This window comes from Diadema antillarum, unplaced genomic scaffold (genome assembly GCF_040938485.1).
Source record: "Diadema antillarum isolate AM-2024a unplaced genomic scaffold, OU_Dant_1.0 seq00000570_RagTag, whole genome shotgun sequence".
Classification (NCBI taxonomy): Eukaryota; Metazoa; Echinodermata; class Echinoidea; order Diadematoida; family Diadematidae; genus Diadema; species Diadema antillarum.
In genome coordinates, this window is record NW_027271508.1 from 1,224,432 (window position 1) to 1,243,213 (window position 18,782).

Here is an 18,782-nt window from a genome sequence, read left to right on the forward strand (position 1 = left end):
GAACTGATGATACAAATAAACTAACGAGGAGTCGAAACAGAGCCATGCCTCGTGTAGGCAATCTCGTTAAATTAACGGGACGCAATTTGTCTCTCGTCGGTGAAGGAGAAAACTCTGCATACAGAATATGGGAACGTTACATCATTAACGTGTCATTGTATGAGATCATTGGTCGGCAGCATAAACCGTCGGTTGAGAATGATAAGGGCGTTAAGTGACCACAAAACCCATAGTGTTCGAGACAACTTAACGCCCTTCTCATTCTCAACAGACGATAACGATATATGATAAAACCAAAAAATGTTATGAATTTTACGGCGATTAAAAGTTTGTCTCTTGCATCTCTCAAAAGTAAATTCATAGATTTACCCTTTGCTTCATCAATATAAATAGTATGTATTCACTATGCATTCTTGTTCTTGGTTAATTCATTCGTGTCCAAATGATATGTTAATTCACTTCTTTATTCCTTCAATAATCACGAAATTATTCATTGAATCTCTTCATTCAAGCAATCACTCATTAATCATTTCTGTCAATAAAAATAATTCTCTCATTTATTCATCATTCATTCATTCATTCAATTAGTCAATAATAGTTCTTTCATTCTGTCATTCTTTAAGCCATCCATTCATTCATTCATTTTCGGTTAATGCGGGATTCAAGCCCCTCGGTGGATCCCATCAGAAAGTCACAGGAAACACTACACGACTTCGCATAATCATCATCGAACACATTCCCAACATTACACTCAGGGGAGGCAACATTCCCTTAGCAGTATCTGGTAGAGCAGACACAAGGTGTGCAGCGGTAGTACCGGATTTCTCCCCTTTAAAGCATTACCTCTCCACGGGCTTGTGGTACATATTGGAGGCTACTAATACTGTGAGTTTCCGATCTGCGAAACAGCACAGAATTTCGAAACCGAGGGATATATAGCGAATATTGAATAATTTTAATCAACGCGTCCCCATCACACCCACCCACAATCGACCTATCTGTATGCTCGTACAAGTAGGCGATTTATCAGGTACTTCATATGAGTATATCGCATGATTAAGTAATCATATATTGAATTTAATAACGTGTTTTATATGTAAATTACAGAATGATTTTATTATGATCAATGCACATTAATCTTTGCATAGAGCTTTGATTTTAAATGCACATAAATTGCAGGGTTAATCACACTCTTTCTCATAAACAAATTAAACATGAGGTTTCATATGTTACTGTTGTCTTTTGTTCGCTTGGATGCACGATGGTATGGGGGCCGTCCGCTCTACGCGGTCAGAGTTGAAAATGAATTTTCTCTGAAATCAACCTCGGATCCAGAGGTGGCCCTGGAAGAATGCTCTATAGACGACATTATTGCGGTATGAGACAGTAGGGAGATTTACAATTATAACTATGTTTGCGCCGCTATGTGTGAGAGGAATGCAGTTTTAGTGACATTCCTTCTATATTTCCATCACTCTCTATCGTCAACAATATACACACTGGCATCATCATACACTAGAAATGACCACGTAAATACCTCGAAATACACTGGCTAGGGTCTAAAAATTCAAAGGGAGTATTCCAAGAAGACAGAGTGAAGGTAAGTAGTGCACATAACTTTCTTTTTTGCTTTCTTTTGTATCGAAGGAAAGTTCCAAGTCCTTTTCGAGACATGCATCTACGGACTTCAGAGGAGAATCGTCATGGAATATGGAAACTGATGATTAAAAAAAAGAATGTATATACAATTGATCCTGTTATATAGGACGCGGTACTGAATGATTGACCCACATCAAAAGAGAATACACATTCATTTCAATACCAACAGAGATATATTTCTTTAATATTCACTGGGTCACCTTCCTCGGCACATTCACTTTTCCTATTTTCATCTCGCAGCATGGCAATACTTTCCTTGTGGAACTGGAAGGCAATGACCGCTGCTTATCCAAGTAATAATATTGCCCTCTCAACCTTTTGAGTTATCCACCCACTCACTTCCCCTCTTCCCGCTGGCAAGTACCTTAAATAAAAAATCCTTGCGGCGGTGTTAAGGGGTGATTTTTCGTGTTATGACGAGGTCCCGGGTATATCCTTGCCTTTAACTAAGCCGCAAAATTTAGTGTCAACAATGAACATGGGTTGATTGGTGCGAAAACCTGTCAAATAGTGCTGCCTTCATCGTCTTGCTTAGCCCCAAAGACAGAAATTCGACTGCACTATTATCCTAGAGCAGACAAGACTCTTAAATATCCGCCCTGCCATGACCAATAGCGTGTGTACTGTAGGCCTCCCTTACTCGCTTGAGGCACTTCTTCACCTTCAGAGGTTAAACAGAGGGCGGGGAGCACTGGCGGCCTGAATCTGTGGGCCTGCATATGGGCCTGTAAAATACACTTGCAAAAATACAAAATATGACCCAGCCCACCCCCACCCTATCATAGAAAAGAGCGATGACAATATCTTCAGACAGAGAAGTTCTACACCACATATCATAAATCGGTGAGTTATACAGAGCAAAGAGTTCGGCCATAATTATCTCCTCACGAGGAAGGCGAACTATTAGTGATCTAGCAACATCGTGTAGACAGATGATGACTGTAGAAAATGATGAAACCAGTTGAAAGAGGCAATAAATCACAGTCTTTCAGTAAAAGCCAATAGACATTAACTCCTTACCAATCGAATGCCCACAAATGCTACTGCGGAGGGAGAAGTCCGTCATGCTCCTTCGACTTTGGTTTTGAGGCATTATTGTCCCACGATGCACTTTTGTTCTTGCCGTAACAGAGGGATCAACTGATGAATAGGCCTTCAAGGATTTATTCCCCGAAAATGTCATGAAGTAATATCTTCTTTGAGACAGTGGTTACCATTCCGAAACGGTGGCCTATATGGTTTATCCGCTACATTATACACTATCGCAAGATCTCGAGCCAAGAAAAATCACGCCAGTGCGGCTGTCATAACATCGAAGGGTGAAAGGGTTCAATCTTCAACTTTGATGAAATGCCTGTCGTTCGGGTGTGACTTCTTTAAGATTGCCGCCTCCTCGAAGTGTTTGTTTCATTATACCCTCTCGATAATTGAGAATCCCCTCATTCTACGATGAATCCCAGGCGGTATAATGATACATTTGTTTGCCCCCGTATTTCCTCGAAATACTGGCTACACTGCCGCTTCAGAAAGTACAACTTCTGTCCATTCACCATCTCCCGTGGCAGAAAAACAAAAGAGAGTATAATATCGGGTAAAAACGAAACCCAGTGTCCAGCTGCGGTTGAGCTTGGGGGTAAGCCAATGCGACATAAATAGCCTCTCCATTTAACCAAATTGTATTTCTACGAATAGAGATGACAACAAATGCGTTGTTGAACAGAAAAGAAAATATAATGAACAAAGAGTTAAAAAAAGAGAAAAAAATCAAACTTTGCAGACAGCATGTCTGTTTCCTGGAAAGTGAAATTATTTTTAAACTTGAGTCTACTTGTGTGATCACGCAGCCACGTAGATGATTATAACAGAAAATAATTTCCTCTTTTTCATGTCATAAAAAAAAATAAGACGAGATAATGGGTTTCAAGATTGATGGACGGACTATGAATGGATCGCTGGTAAGAATAGATATACAAAAACCCGGGCGAGGATAGAAATAAAGAGATCAGAATAGGGGGAAGGAAGGGGGAAACGAGGGCATTGTTTCGCTGTCTTTTAAGGGTTTGAGCCAAACTTGAGGTTCCATTTTGAAGTATTTCGACAATGGAGCGACGAATACTTAATGTCCGTTCAAAGTTGGGTGCGTTTACATAATTATATATCATATCAAATACATTACATACTTTCTCGTCGCTGTGACTTAATTTTTTAATGAAAATATGGTTAGTAAAGGACTCAAGTCTCTATGTATTACTACAGACATTAAAGCAGACATTAAAGGGGAAGGCTAGTAACTGATCAGTGGGAATCAGTGGAAATGCTGGGAGATGATTGTTCCAATCCTTATGGGATTCATTCAAGAGTACATTGTATATCTATTGTTGTGTGAAAATTACTTGCTTCAGAACGGTCTCATATTCAAGTATAATGTGCAGTTTAATGCCCCGTCACTGACCAGGGACGCTTACCTGGAAACATTAAACTGCACATTACTTGAATATGAGACCATTCTGAAGCAATTGATTTTCACACAGCAAAAGATATATAATGTACTCTTGAATGAATCCCATAAGGATTGGAACAATCATCTCCCAGCATTTCCACTGATTCCCACTGATCAGTTACTAGCCTTCCCCTTTAAGCGACACCGAAAAGTTGAAAATATCAAGTTGGTAGTCAAACCTAAAATAAAACATTGTGTCATCCACATGACAGTGCATCAGCATGACTTCAAATAAAACCATCCAAGGAGAACTGCGTAAACATTACGAGCTGAAGACGCAGAGATGCATTTTGGCTCGTACAGTAACAATCGCGTGATCTGCGCATTCCTTGGTAGATGTTTCGGATGGTCTGCGTCCTCACGACACACACTGCGCACTAATGACCCTTTAATACCTATAAAGTAACTTATAAGCCATCGCCAGGCCAAGCGGTTACCATGTTATCCCTTCAGCATTCACAAACTTTCTTTGAAATGTAATCTCACCGTTAACACCGTTTCGTGTCGATTATTTCGGAAATGAAGCTATGGTAGCCTCGAAACTTCCAAGGGTCGTCAAGCTCCACTCGAGTTGACTTTGGGTTGACCTGCCCCAGCCTTCGACATCTCATCAACAACTCTGACGGTGGTAGCCAGCTGGGGTTGTATACATATGCTTAAAAGAATAGCTTCCTATGCTATGTGAATGACGTCATGATGAATTTTGAAGATAATACTGTAATCTCTCGAGTAAATCGCATATAGGGCATGACATGCCTCACCTGCAAATTTTCATCAATTGATTTGTGGTTGTTGTGATGTAGTAAACGCGAAAAAGCATCAACAGCGCGCGATGCGAACACACCATACGAAAATGACTTGCATGTTTAATTTGTTGGTTAACATGAACAGATCCCGCATGTGAAGTCAGGGCATACTTTCAGAACCAAATCCTGCCTAAAGAAATTCAAAGGTAGATCCGCCTCGACTTCATAATGTCGTATTTTCGTTATGATCCATTGTAACTTTTAGTGAAGTTTGTATGCATACAAAATATTTCATCCAATGTCACTGCTGATTTGTGGATATTTCCTTTAATCTCTGACATGGCACATGTTAAAATCCATCATTGACAAACAGTCACGTCATTTTTCTTTACATCAGCTATTTTTAGTGTGAATGAGGTCTCATTTTTTCCCCTTCTCTTTTACTTCTCTGAGTGGGTGACTCATTCGCATAATGCTCTGAGCACATAACATGTCGGTCTAAGACTTCGCTTGGATTAGCGATCCTACTGGATGAAGTCAAACCTACAAGAAAGGTTGTTGCTTTTAGAATATCTTCTGCCAGTCTAATTTCGCTTACGCTTCACGAGGGAACATTCTTATATCACGCAACCACTGTCAGCTCAATATACGTATGATTTAAATTTGTCTTGGCTAGTACTGGCTATAACGTCTTATCCGATGTATATATTGTTGTCCAAATTTCTCTGTGATTTTTATTTGATAATCTGTCCATCAATGTACGTTTCCATACACAGTTAAGGAAATATTTGTCTTCACCACTTATCCTGGGTGTCGGTAACTGAAACTAAAGGTGTGTTACAGTTTCACTCATATTATGAGAGACATGGGCCTCTGTTACACGTATTTTTATGTTTCTAGCCTAGATCTACTTCTACATCTTGTCTGCGCAGCAACGATTGCATTTCCCTATATCTCATTACAAGGTAATACCGGATCAGAGGGGCACCACTACCTCTTTCCTCGTATCGTGTTTCTCTACTCCCCGTAAGTAGAGTTCAAGTCCCGAGTGTGACGGTCAGACGATATCAAGGTCCAATAGACACCAAAGATCTGCTGCACTCTCTTTCACTACTGAATTTTGCTGCAACTTTTATAGCAAAATTATCCTTTGAAATTCCCACGTTTTCTTTTTATTTTGGCAAATAGGCCTATAGACAAAGCAATTGTGTGATGTTTATATGTTTGACGCAGATTTACGTGTCTAGGTATTGGACGCAAGGCGAATTTGACCTATAGACAAGAATGAAATGATCCCATTAAGACTTTAAGCCTGCGGCATTAACAATACTAAGGGGCGGCTTTAACAATACTGAGGGACGGTAAAAAAGTAATATGCCCCTTTTCAGGCCTGGTCCTTAATTACCACCGTAGCACAAGAACCAGCGACTTATTGAAAAAGGAAGCTACACGACTTTGAATTCCTGCTTTAAAAGAGAGGAAACACTGGTAAGACTGTATTCTCTCAAACTCGTATTGATACCTGGTAGCTGCGGGGGGGGGGGGGGGATACATGAGACATGTTACTGGAAAACAAGATGATTAATTTGTGTCTCTGATACAAAAGTCGTAATCGTTGTAAAAATGAGTGCTAATAGAAATTCATGATTTTAGGTGACGTCTCGTAGTTTATGCAATTCTTCACTCCACGTTAGATAACTTTCACAAACAGATCGGCATAACGCTCCTTAAAAGTGTATACTAGTATCAAAATATTGGCATTGAGCAATAATTTACATCCCCGTCATGATGCTCCCTGCAAATAAATGATAATAGGCTTTAGCCAAAACATAGTGACAGATGCACTACAAATCTGTTTCCAGGAATACTGTGAGCGTTCGAGAGAAGGGAAATACCCTGATGACAGATTTGTGCTTCCTGATATAGCTTACGCAATTTGACTTTATCCTGAATTCTTGTGAAATGTTACATGTTATCTCGATGCCCGTTGTCTCAGGAGCAAGGTCTATTGATCTCAGAGGCGAAATAGAGGGCAAGCTCATTTAATTTGAGAAAACTTGACTACCCGTACATTGCAGAGATCGATCTATGTATTGTGTTTCACGCCAATCTAAATCGTACATCAAGCACAAAGCATAGAGGTTGATATGCGACATCACAGACTTACCGCAATGGTATACACTATAGGTGTCTATGGCGTTTAAAAGCGTTTAATTGCTACTCTATTTTACTTTATTGTTTGTCACTGGACGAAATTCAAAGCTTTGATTTCCCGTTCATGACAATGAAAGCATCTGCACACGTACACGTATATAGCGTGCGCTGAAGACATAGTCGTTTTATTTGGCATTGTGAGTAAAGACAGAAGAGGAAAAACGTATGGTAGAGGGGGAAACTGACATAAACACAACCTGGACCTATGTCCTAAAACAGATTTGTGTGCTTGTTTGCTGTTGTTTTGTTAGTCAATGTGTGAACAAAACGTAACAAGCCGGTGAAATTCTCTCTTAACACGCAGACAACTAATAGACATGGACTTGGCCATCTATGAGTATGTCAATTCGAATCAACACGGGGCCAGAGAGAGGCGAGTATATTCAAGCAATCTCACATGCCATTCAACATTTGCTTCAAGCCTCAGATATCACGAGTCATGTCTTCAATTACGTGTTTCTTCTGAGCACAATGTACAAGTTTGTAATACCTCCTTTCATTTTACGCAGATAATGCCGATTTGTTGCTTTGGTAACGACGACTGCTCAAAAGCTTTCTCTTCGAGAACTTCAATCTTCCCTGCAAACTTGAACAACGAGTGCATTAGTGACTGTGTGACATTGGATTTGACTTTTTAGAGAAGGATAAATTTTTGTTGCTGCAGCTGCATTACAAAAATAGTTCATGTTTGTGAACGAGAGAAGCAACCCTAGCTGGTATTGTGACGAAGGATTAATGGTCGACCACATAAAGTTGATTTCAGAGGAGGCGTTGGAGAAGATAGACAGTGGTTCTTTGTACTCATAGTGACGAATGACGGCATGATAACTACCACGTGACTACCCTGGACCAATTTGATATGATCTTCGGGGACATGTACGACCTGGAATGACGAATTTCAGAGTTTATCAACGTCATCCATCACGACTGGCAAATTGGCGGCAACGTCTTCCATCGCAGCCCGGGGCAGGCGAGACGATTCACGCGATTCTGCGCATGCGCGTTGCCTCAACGTGAACCACAACAATAGGATACATCAGAGAGAATGGAGAAGAGTTTCGTTGTGTTTTGATGCCTTTGGAAAGAAAACACGCACTTCAGCGCACAATGGCTCTTACCGTGCTCATGGGGATGCATCCTTTGTTGTAAATTTGCAAAGCCAAACAGGTCCCCTCTGAAACCTCATAAAGAAAAGTAGCTGCCCGGACTTTATATACACACAGTACGAGTTTGGAGCAAAGTGTATCAACACCTCTTAACTAAATCTCTAATCCACAACTGGAATCAATACTCATGTAGGTATATCAAATCACCTTGATGTTACAAGCAAGAGCTGACCAACACACATCACAACGCAAACTAAAAGTTATAACGCAGTATTGGCAGACGGTCAAAACAGTATGCAGTCGATTGATTATTGAGTTATGATACCTTTGTCGACTACGTTATTTAGTAGGTCATTGCTTTCTGCGTTCTACACAAATGATAAAGAGGAAATGTGTGATTTACGCCATGGATACCCATAATTTGCAACATATCATACTCTTTTTATGGTTTTCATATAGAGCTGACTTTATTGTTTTAGGTTGGAGAAACTTTAACAAATATCGTACAACATTCCAGCGCTGAAGATTGTATATCTATCATACTCTAAATTTCTTGCAGCTGTTTGACACAAGAATTCATTGAAATTAAGATTTTTCATTTAAATTCAAAATCTAATTAAATTTAGACAAATTGAGAGTATTAGAAAATAGTATATTTTTACAGTCCAATGAATAATAAAGCAATGATCACTTGTGAGCAAGCAACCCAGGACGGGACCGATGGAATCGGGTCCTAATAGAAGAACTATAATTTATAGGCAATACTTTGCTTCGGATGAAGCCACAGCTGACACTGGGACTCGAACCAGCAACTTCGTGATAGATAGTATGCGGTCTTATCCACTGAGCGACAAAAACTCCAACAATAGTTAGGAGTTCCGAGTGGATGTAAGGATCTGGGGATAGCTAAATATTCTACGAAACTGTTGATAGAGCAGGACCTGAGACGCGGCGCCGTATTTTGGTTGGTGTCTGTTTAAATCGTGTCTCATGAAAGCAGCGTAAGTAACGGACTAACTGACGTATCAACGGGAAGGAAATGAAATAATGACTACCTGTCGGGGGAACTTAGTAAAACGCTCCAACCATTATGAATGGAGCAATGCCATCGCTTTTGTTTTTAACTGAGGCGGAGCGTAGAGCGGCGGAAGAGAAAGATAAACATGTTTACAGTTTGCTCTATTTACCTGTCTTGCCGACGGAGGCTTGCCCGAGGACGATGACTCGGAGCGGCTTGCTGCTCTGCACCACGCCGTTCCGCCTGGCGGTGATAGAACTCAGCGACGTCTTCCGTTTCAGCGAGCCGATATCTACCGACTTCGTGTTGCTGGTTGGTGGGGGTGAGGACATTTTCGCAGTGTTCTCGGGCATTGCCGCTTCGGTGGCGTCGTCGCGTCCCTAATCGAAAGAAACGGTGATGTCAACGTGCGACTGTGGTTTGTGGCAATCACAGGATGCGATGTCGCCACACTGTGGAATGAAGGTGTAGTTAAAGTTAGTCGACACGAATCGACGGATCAATTTTTTACGTTTAATTTGATGAGATTCAGAGACACATTCCAAAGGATCGTTTACCACCCCAGAATTTCTCTTCTAGTAGTAGCGGCAGGAACCCTCATGTGTCCCAAATTTTCCGTCTAAATCGACGCATATAGCATTCTCGCGTTGTACCTGTGCCCCAGCTGATTGAATTTTATATAGCTACAGTAGCTTTCTGCTTTTGTTCAGCAACGTTGGAGATAAAAAGGAACGAAAATCAATAGTCTATGGAGATTGAAACTCCACTTGTCTTGAAAAGAGTGTAAGATGATAAGCTGAGATTGAACCACGAGTCGCAGAATCCTAGGACCACAAATCTCAGCAGTTAAACAGCACAGTACATTCTTAGTTGCAGAAATATCTTCTCGGTCTGACCAGAAGTCGATGACGATGATTTCAAGACGGAGAACGAACAAGTTTTGCGGCAGTTTTTCTCTCTTGGTTTGTCACTCGTTTAGTCTCATGGTACGGAATGAGCGCTCCACATGTGAAGTTGTCTCACTCCACAGCTTGCAGGTAGCATGTTGGTGTGTTATGATGGGAGACCTTGATTTGATGACTCAAAGTCGATGGATCGGCACTAATACAATATGTCCCGTTATTTCCATGGAGATTTCGAATCCATTCTATATTGTCACCAGAAAACCTCCTTCATCATAATACTGTGTATTCGTGCCGGACAGACTGTGACTAACTCGAGGTGATTCTCTGAAAAGGAAAAGAAATGGAAACACAACCAATAACACTAGGCCAGAAAAGTGATTGAGTTGTCTGGCATATGGTAATCACCTGACGGAATACGTGCGCAAAATGTATGCAAATCATGATTCGTCTATGAGGTTGCAATCAAGCGCACTCTCATGCATATGCATTAAATGCAGGTTGATTAAACGAAACTTTATAAAGATAAAAAAAAAACATTAACCCAACCAAGAAGGAAAGATGTTAAATCATGCGTCCCACCGACCGATGTTGAATAGGGCTAAGCGGTAAAAGTATGCATCCGAGATGATATACCTCCAAACAAACAAAAATCACCTGTTTGTCTTGTCTCGGATGAGCGGTTGGTATGGCAATAAGCGAAGTCACGCTATCAGCAAGATGATAATCCCAACTAATTAGTGTCCCTTAAATCATTGCAGGAAAAAAAATGAGCATCCGCCCTAAACCAGTTGCAAGGGAGGGAAACATTAGACAAAGTTAGGGATATGGAGTTTTCTGCTCGTGAGTCTTCACCTGTTGAATGAATCCGAACCTGCTCACCTCTTCAAAGCGCAGCCCGGGCAGCTCGTCGACACAATGGGGTGTAGATACGGTCGCTCACACATCCGCACGCACTCGGTGAGAGTTGTCAAATGAACTGAGGGAGTTGCGCTGTCCTTGTCTGTGTTGTGAGGGTGTGTGTGTGTGTATGGGCTACCGCAAGTTGGAGCCCTGCAAGACAGAGGTGGCGCGTGCGTAGACGCACAAAGAAATAACCTAGCGCGTAGGACCGAACTCGGAGGGGCGCTCGCCGGAATGACACATTATGATTTGCCGGTGACTTCAGGAATTTTCACCTATCTATCTATCTATCTATCTATCTATCTATCTATCTATCTATCTATCCATAGTTTCTCTCCCCTCGGGTCCTTTTTTTCTCACCCTCTCCCCTTTTTCACTCTCTCCCCTCTCTCTTTCTCTCTTTCTTTTTGCTTGTATGTATGCGTGTATGTATATGTATATCTATGTATGTATAATGTGTATTTTATACACACATTATATCGTCTGTATACAAGTATCGATAATCCCCTCGTTACTCTCAACCATGCATGCCCACAAATCCACCCTTCAAAATACTTGAGGAAGCAATAATTATTCACGCAGTACCAAGTTAAGTCATCGGCGAGATGAGTTTATTACTGTAAACAATAATCGTCTGGAATTAAACATTTTATTATCGTCCAAAAGATTATAGTTTCATGGGTGTCATTCATTATTTCTGTCCAATTGTGTCTTTGTGAGAATAATAAGAAACATAAGAGTGACCTAATGATAGTCATCAGCGGTGTTTCGAATCCATTCTGGCGCATGTTCTTCCAATGGAGCTGTTGCTTATGAAACTCAGTTCAAATAAAATTCCGTCCGGATTCATAATTCCGGCTGACCATATTTTTTTTTCGTTTGTGTAACAACGTAACGTAAGGCACACATGAGGGTATCTTGATATTAACGAGGGGCATGCAGGTAGTTGATTAACACCTCTTAACATGAATTTAGACAAAGACATGCGGAGACACACAGGTAAAACGTAATGGCTCGGGAAAGAGTGTACAAGGTTGTGACTACAAGTGTGTGTGTGTGTGTGTGTGTGTCTGTGTGTGTGTGTGTGTGTGTGTGTGTGTGTGTGTGTGTGTGTACCATCTTAAAACAGTAGTATCGCTTGATTTTTAGCGTCATAAAGACATGGTGAGTTTCGTAATCCCCAGTCCAAGGATTCAGCACAGGGACACCTCCATTATGTTTTAAGAGCTTCATTAGTTTCTATGAAGAAAACGTATACATGCACAAAACTGATACTTGTAAGTGACACGTAAGGCGTACTAAACCGTAATTACATCTTCTTGACCGATACAGATTTTAATAAGAATCAGCTGACAGAGTCAGACCAATTATAGCTTCTTGCATAAGCAATAACAAAATATTCTGTAAACTTATATTTTATTATGTATTGTGATGTAATTATGTGTTCAATTTCTGGTAAATATTTTATATGTTTCTGTTGGAAATGGAAAATGAATGAACGAACGAATGAATGAGTGAATAAATGAATGAATGAAATCTTTTTTTCTAAGTGATCCATCTCCTACAAGTTACGCATTTTAATATGGATAACTGCTTTCTGTCGCTTTATCTATTCTTTGTTACCATTGCAAAGTATGCACTATTTTGTCGTTATAAAATCATATCTGTTCATATATTTTGCATTTATATTTTATGACTTGTACTTCTTTCAAATTGTCAATATGAATTGACAAATACAATGTACATGCTTTGTATCATATTTGATTTTTTGTTTGGTTTGATAGGAAAAAAAAGTATAATTGAATTGTATTGAATTGCATAAGTACTTGGCTAATACAATTGCAGCTGGCACTGCGCCTCGCAGTACGTTGTGATTTTTTTCTGACGATATTTATTTGAGCATTTGTTGTTGTTGTTGTTCTTGTTCTTGTTTTTTGTTCACTGCTCGCGGTGCACAGACGTTATCTAAGAAACAAACATCGTGAATGCAAACTATCATATACACGAAAAACCCATTTTTCTTTCTACAGGACTCATCTCTGATTATCATAAATTGATTGGAAATAACAACTCTTTCTGTTAATCGATGATTTGCTTGGACAACTCATTGAATCAATACACACCAAGTACACAGTGTGCTTGGAGGACATTTTTATAGACGAGCCATCTCTAAGAATAGCAAGGCGAATTCATGAATTTCCTTTCTTTCCTTTCTGTCATTCTCTAGAGTTTTTGAAAATTTCCTTTCGCTCTTACTTCAGACAATGTCTTGTGTACAACACAGGCAATCCATAGCTTATGTTATATTTGTCACTTACGACAGCGATATGAATATGAAAATAATAAGTTGAAGTGCTGATACGCGGGCTCTAATAAGATTTTTGCAACTTCTTTCATTCACTTTGGATATATATCTGACTTAATGGCTGTTCGCTGGGAGACTTAGGCGATAAACGGCACTTTTGCCGGGAGAGCCATTTGCATTATAGGTGATTTGTCGGAGATGATTCCTGCAGCTCCTGAGACGGGCACACGACGACGCAGTAACCATGGAAACCCATTATACAATTCCACTTCGATAATGGCTCGGAAAATATATTATTACAGCATCTATACACAGTGGGCTGGCGTTTTGTTTACCTGTTGCGTGAGGGGGGAAAATAGATTATGATTCTTCAGAACCATTGGGAATGAGAGACAGCCATTCAAGACCGTTTGCCCGTACTGACAGATCACGCACTTGTGTTAGACGAATGCTAATGGCTATTTTGTCCAACAGGAATCATATTTCTGTCACGTGTCCTAAAGCGAGACCGCTATCTCATCATGTTCGCGCAGCTGTATGACAGCGTATCTCCGATAGCGTGAATTTCACTTATGCTTTCAGGCTGTTTTTTATGAAGGGTATTCTGCAAAAAAAAAAAAAATATATATATATATTAACAAAATATTATATGATATTTCCCATCGTTTCTTGACATTTTTTTTTTCTAATGGCTGCATCGCTAGTAGAGGATGTTTAGTGGGCAGTGATATTCATATGAGTCAGCATTTAATGTCAAGGCTTCATCTAAAATCCTTCTTTAACTCTACAAAATATTACTTCCCGAGAGTATAACCCTTAGTCTAAAAGAGATTAAATTAAAAATGAGTGGATTTTGCCTAATAGATATGATCCCCTTGTCGGCTTGTTTCAGGTCATGGTCCTTCTTCTCCTTGCAATCCACCACAATGTGTATCAACATTATAACGGATGAAAATCACTGAAAATGTATCAGTTGTCAACGTTTTGGTTCACAGCACGCAATCTATCTCTTTCTTCAGACAGCAATATGGATGAAAGGCTGTAGAATTTATATCGAGGTTTTTATCGTAAGATCTCCACTGATTAATTCTCAGTGATTCATCGATCGCATCGATCAACTTGCTGTCACTTAAATCTGATTCGCTCCATTATTCTCGATAAACCAATTAGTCATTCCCTATTGAATTGTATCAGTCCATCTTTGTAAGTCTTGTTCTGTCTGTTTGTTTTTATTTGTGTAATGTAGTAGCATATGTCTTTTATTTCATCTTATTTGTCTATGTTATCTGTAACTGTCATTAAGTAATCTGAATGTAACTCTGAATTTGCATTTGCATGTATATTCTTATGTATCCAACTCTCCTAAAGGGGATCACTTGTCTCAAGCCTTTGGCTTTATTTGTGAACTCCCCGACACATTTTACTCTGTATATATTTCCATTTTTATGATTATCAATAAAGTGAATTGAATTGAATTGAATTGAATTGAATTGAATTTTTGTTAACTTCACCGTTATATCCTCCACAATTACTGTGTTCTGCTCTGCCCATCGTGATCGCTGATATTTGGCATTATTCAGGGCTCCGATGTGAATGAAAATGATAAAGATATCTTGAGTTTTGCCCAGATTAACGATGATGAGATTGTGGCGTCTCTTTAATGAGGAGTGGAATGGAGCAGCGACTCTCAATTGCACTACAATGAAATGTGAATACCCTCGACATCAGCACGTGAAGGATAAGACAGTATACTATGATACGACGCTGCCTGTGATCGGTTGAAGGCGTGTTATATACCGCGGAGACAATTCGCTGTGTAGTAATTAAACATGCAGCTAGAGCTGGGGATACATTACACACCCCTTGCTATATTTTGTATACTCACTCCAATACGGTCAGCACCGAAAAGATGATGAATGAGAAAGATAGTTGTATTTGCAAAAGATCTTTTTTTCTCGATCACATTTTCTTGTCATGAAAGATATTTAAAGGAAAAAGTAGAAACTGAGACTAACACATTATACATGTAGCTAGACCTCGAATGACGCCATGAAAGTCGAGAAAATGACCAATATGAGCAAGACGACAAGAAGATGATAAACACTGAATGACGTCATATATCATTTACTGTAGTTGCTGTATTAATGGTGATACTCTTATACGTATACTCGGGGAAAGTTATCTTCATAAACGCTGTATTTTTAAATTGTTTTGAATTTGAGTGACGTAGCAGCGTCGCCTGGAGTTCGCAGTTCCTGACTCGCAATCTTTGTTGAGTATCACACCTGTTTTGAAGGTGTTGAAGCTTCCATGTTTGTTTGCCACCATCCTGCCTACGTAATGTCACTTGTCCTCGAACAGTGTCCACGCACCTCACAAACACCGTTACGATCCCTAAGAGAACAATCGCAAACAGGCAGATGGACAGAAGGAAAAGAATGAAGAGAAGAAACCGAGAACTTGTACTTGAACTGTACGTTCCCTTATCTTCTCAATTATTACCACTAACCATTAAAAAAATAGCATGGATCAGAAAATCACAAAGAGTGGACTTGGTGAATGATTTGTTTCTTTGTCTCATGTTTATGCTTACCATCGGAAACAAAACGAAAAAATGGATATCTTGTTTTCGGTCGAGTACGTGCCTCAGCAGGACATGCTTCTCATGAAGAAAAGGAACGAAGACATTTACGAACGGAGAGGATATGCAACGGTTTTTTGAAGCTACCAGGAGAGTTGCCACCGGCAACACGGACTTAAACCTCCGCAATAGCATTAGTCCCCCTCGGTCCCAGCAGGCTCCAGTGCACTTACAGAGATGATGCGCGTCACAACCGCTGGTGGCATGGTGAGATACGTGCACGACTGGCAGCTGAAATTATCCGCGTGTCGGACGGCGTGGACCTTTCTCTGCGGTACAAAAGACCGAATATTTCATGCTATTCAGAGCTCAACAAGATTAAGGAGGGATTCCTGATTACTTTGTGTAAGCAAAGGAGTTAACGCCGAATACAAAATGCAAATAAAAAAGGGGATGAAGAGAGACGATAGTAACAGCGAATTCTTACCCTTTATTTTCCTTTGCAATTATTTGATTTACAATGATCGTAATATTATTGTCAATGTTGATAAAAGAATATAAGAAATATATATCGTCTAACGTAACAGTTTGCACTTTTACCCCTTCTCATGGAAAAACATAACCAAGTGACCAAGGAAGTGTTGTACAATTTGGTTTACCAAAACGCGTATATCATTGCGGCCATGTTTACTGTTATTGTTTTTACAGTCATTTACCATACATTACTATAACATAGAACTTGATTTGAACGTTAGACGGGCCAATTGAATGATAAAATCCTTATATGCATGTGAGTGGTCATGTCGATTGAGGCTTGGATTTGAAAAATTTCATTCAGAGCTCAGTGTCTGTTCGTAATACAATATACGAACCACTCTTTCATCTTTATTGAACGGGTACAAGTTCTTTCACCTCGTCACAAGCAAGCCAGCAAAATAAGACGCAAACATACATTGATATCCAGCGCATTATTAAATCTCATGTCCATAATAAGACAACCGGTTGCGATCGGCAGTCTAAAAGTGGGTGTATTACCTTGAATAAAGAGATGTAGAGATGCTAACCCGAACAAGCGCCTATTATTAAAAAAAAAAAATTGAGCAAACAGATGATCGTCCCTATTACGTATGTTTCAGCGCTATTAGTCAACCGAACATTTTAAATTGAGTTACTTCCCACCAGCATCTCTTTTAAAAAAACTCAATAGTGAAAAGAACAATCACTGAAATATGTACTGACAATCCGAAATACTATGTAACAAAACAATTTGTAAGTCTCGTGAATATAAATACTGTAATTAGAAAACGATTTTACAACAATGATAACAATTTCAAGACTAGTCCTGTTTTGAAGAATATTTCTCCTCCTTTCTTCACTGAGTAACATTAAGAGACATCAGAGAAATAGGTATAACTTTAAAATGTTTTAATTAACAACTTCATCCTTTCACTGGCAGGAGACCAAACAATAAAGCATTATCTCTGATATCGATATGTTGTCATCTTTTCGTCTTCTCAATTTCAAACAGAAATAAACAGCCATAAACATACGATTAACAGAAGACGCAGTAAAAATTATTGCCTAACATCTCTTTGTGTAGGGCCTACCGGCTTTCATTCTGTCAGGGCAAGCATCATCCTTTTCAGAAAGAAGCTTCTGATAAATCGAGAGTGTTGTTCGGACGGTCGATTGTTCAAACAAAAGAAATCGATGTAGAGGATCGCGATCATTAGCGTTATTTTACGAGTTTACATCGTATAGGGATTGCCTGTGCGCTCGATCGCCTGACTGCGGCCGATCGAACCCGAAGCCTGCGGGAAGATTTCGTCAAGCGGTATCGTCACGGGGGAGAAGTTTCCATTGTTCAAATGCCACGTTGAATCCACGTAGTGCATGGGCGTCACCAGGGGGGGTGCGTTGGGTGCGAACGCACCCCCCTTCAGACCCTAAAAAAAAAAAAAAAAAAAAAAAAAAAAAAAAAAAAAATCAGTCTGCGAGCGACCTCAACGCCGGACCTTAAATGATAATTAATATCTATCTTTTTTTTTTCTTTTTTTTTTGCATCCGGGACAAAAAAAAAAAACAAAAAAAACAAAAAAAAAATCGTGGGCAAAAACAATTCGCAACCCTGGTTCTGGCAGCACTGATTTTATACATATCTACTCGTACAAGTTGGTGTATTCTATACAGTGTTTACTATTTAGATAGATTTTGGACATCCTTCCCATGCTTGGTCACTTCGACGCCACCTCGCTGGTCATACCTCCCCCAGTCATGAACATAAACCGACACCCCTGACTACCAGTGGTGGATCCAGGGGGAGGGGCGCACCGGGCGTCCCCCCCCCCCCCCCGCCCCCGACCCCTCTTAATTTCTAAAGCGAAAAAAGTATAGCTACAAACGGCAGTTTTTGGACTGTAAAATGTCGAAATTTTCAAGGTCGCTCGCTCCGCTCGCTGGCATTTAGTCGTAATGCCATTCTCCTGAAGTTGCTGCCAGTAATTGCAGCCGGTTCCAGCCGGTTCCAGCCGGTGCGCCCCCCCCCCCCCCTTAATGCAAAAAAAAAATATAGCTATAATATACAAACGGCAGTTTTTGGACTGTAAAATGTCACAATTTTCAAGCTCGCTCGCTCCGCTCGCTCGCATTTAAATTCTCCTGATATTGCTGCCAGTAATTGCCAGCAGTTGTGCCTGGTGCGCCCCCTTAATTTCGAAAGCAAAAAAGATATACATTTTGTAGCTTCAAACGGCAGTTTTTGGACTGTAAAATGTCAAAATTTTCAAGCTCGCTCGCATTTAATCTTTATGCAATTCCCCTGATGTTACTGCCAGTAATTGTCTGCAGT

The 18,782-nt window shown here is 40.0% G+C and overlaps 1 protein-coding gene across 1 annotated transcript in view; it reads right to left on the reverse strand.

Annotated features, from left to right (window-relative positions):
* Positions 1-9,662, reverse strand: part of LOC139735344 (ras-related and estrogen-regulated growth inhibitor-like) — a 44,706-nt gene extending 35,044 nt beyond the window's left edge. The window contains exon 1 of the mRNA XM_071646091.1: positions 9,413-9,662. Coding sequence (XP_071502192.1) covers positions 9,413-9,596 — 184 coding nt within the window. The 5' untranslated portion in view covers positions 9,597-9,662. The remainder of the gene's footprint in view (positions 1-9,412) is intronic.
* Positions 9,663-18,782: the final 9,120 nt, after the last annotated feature.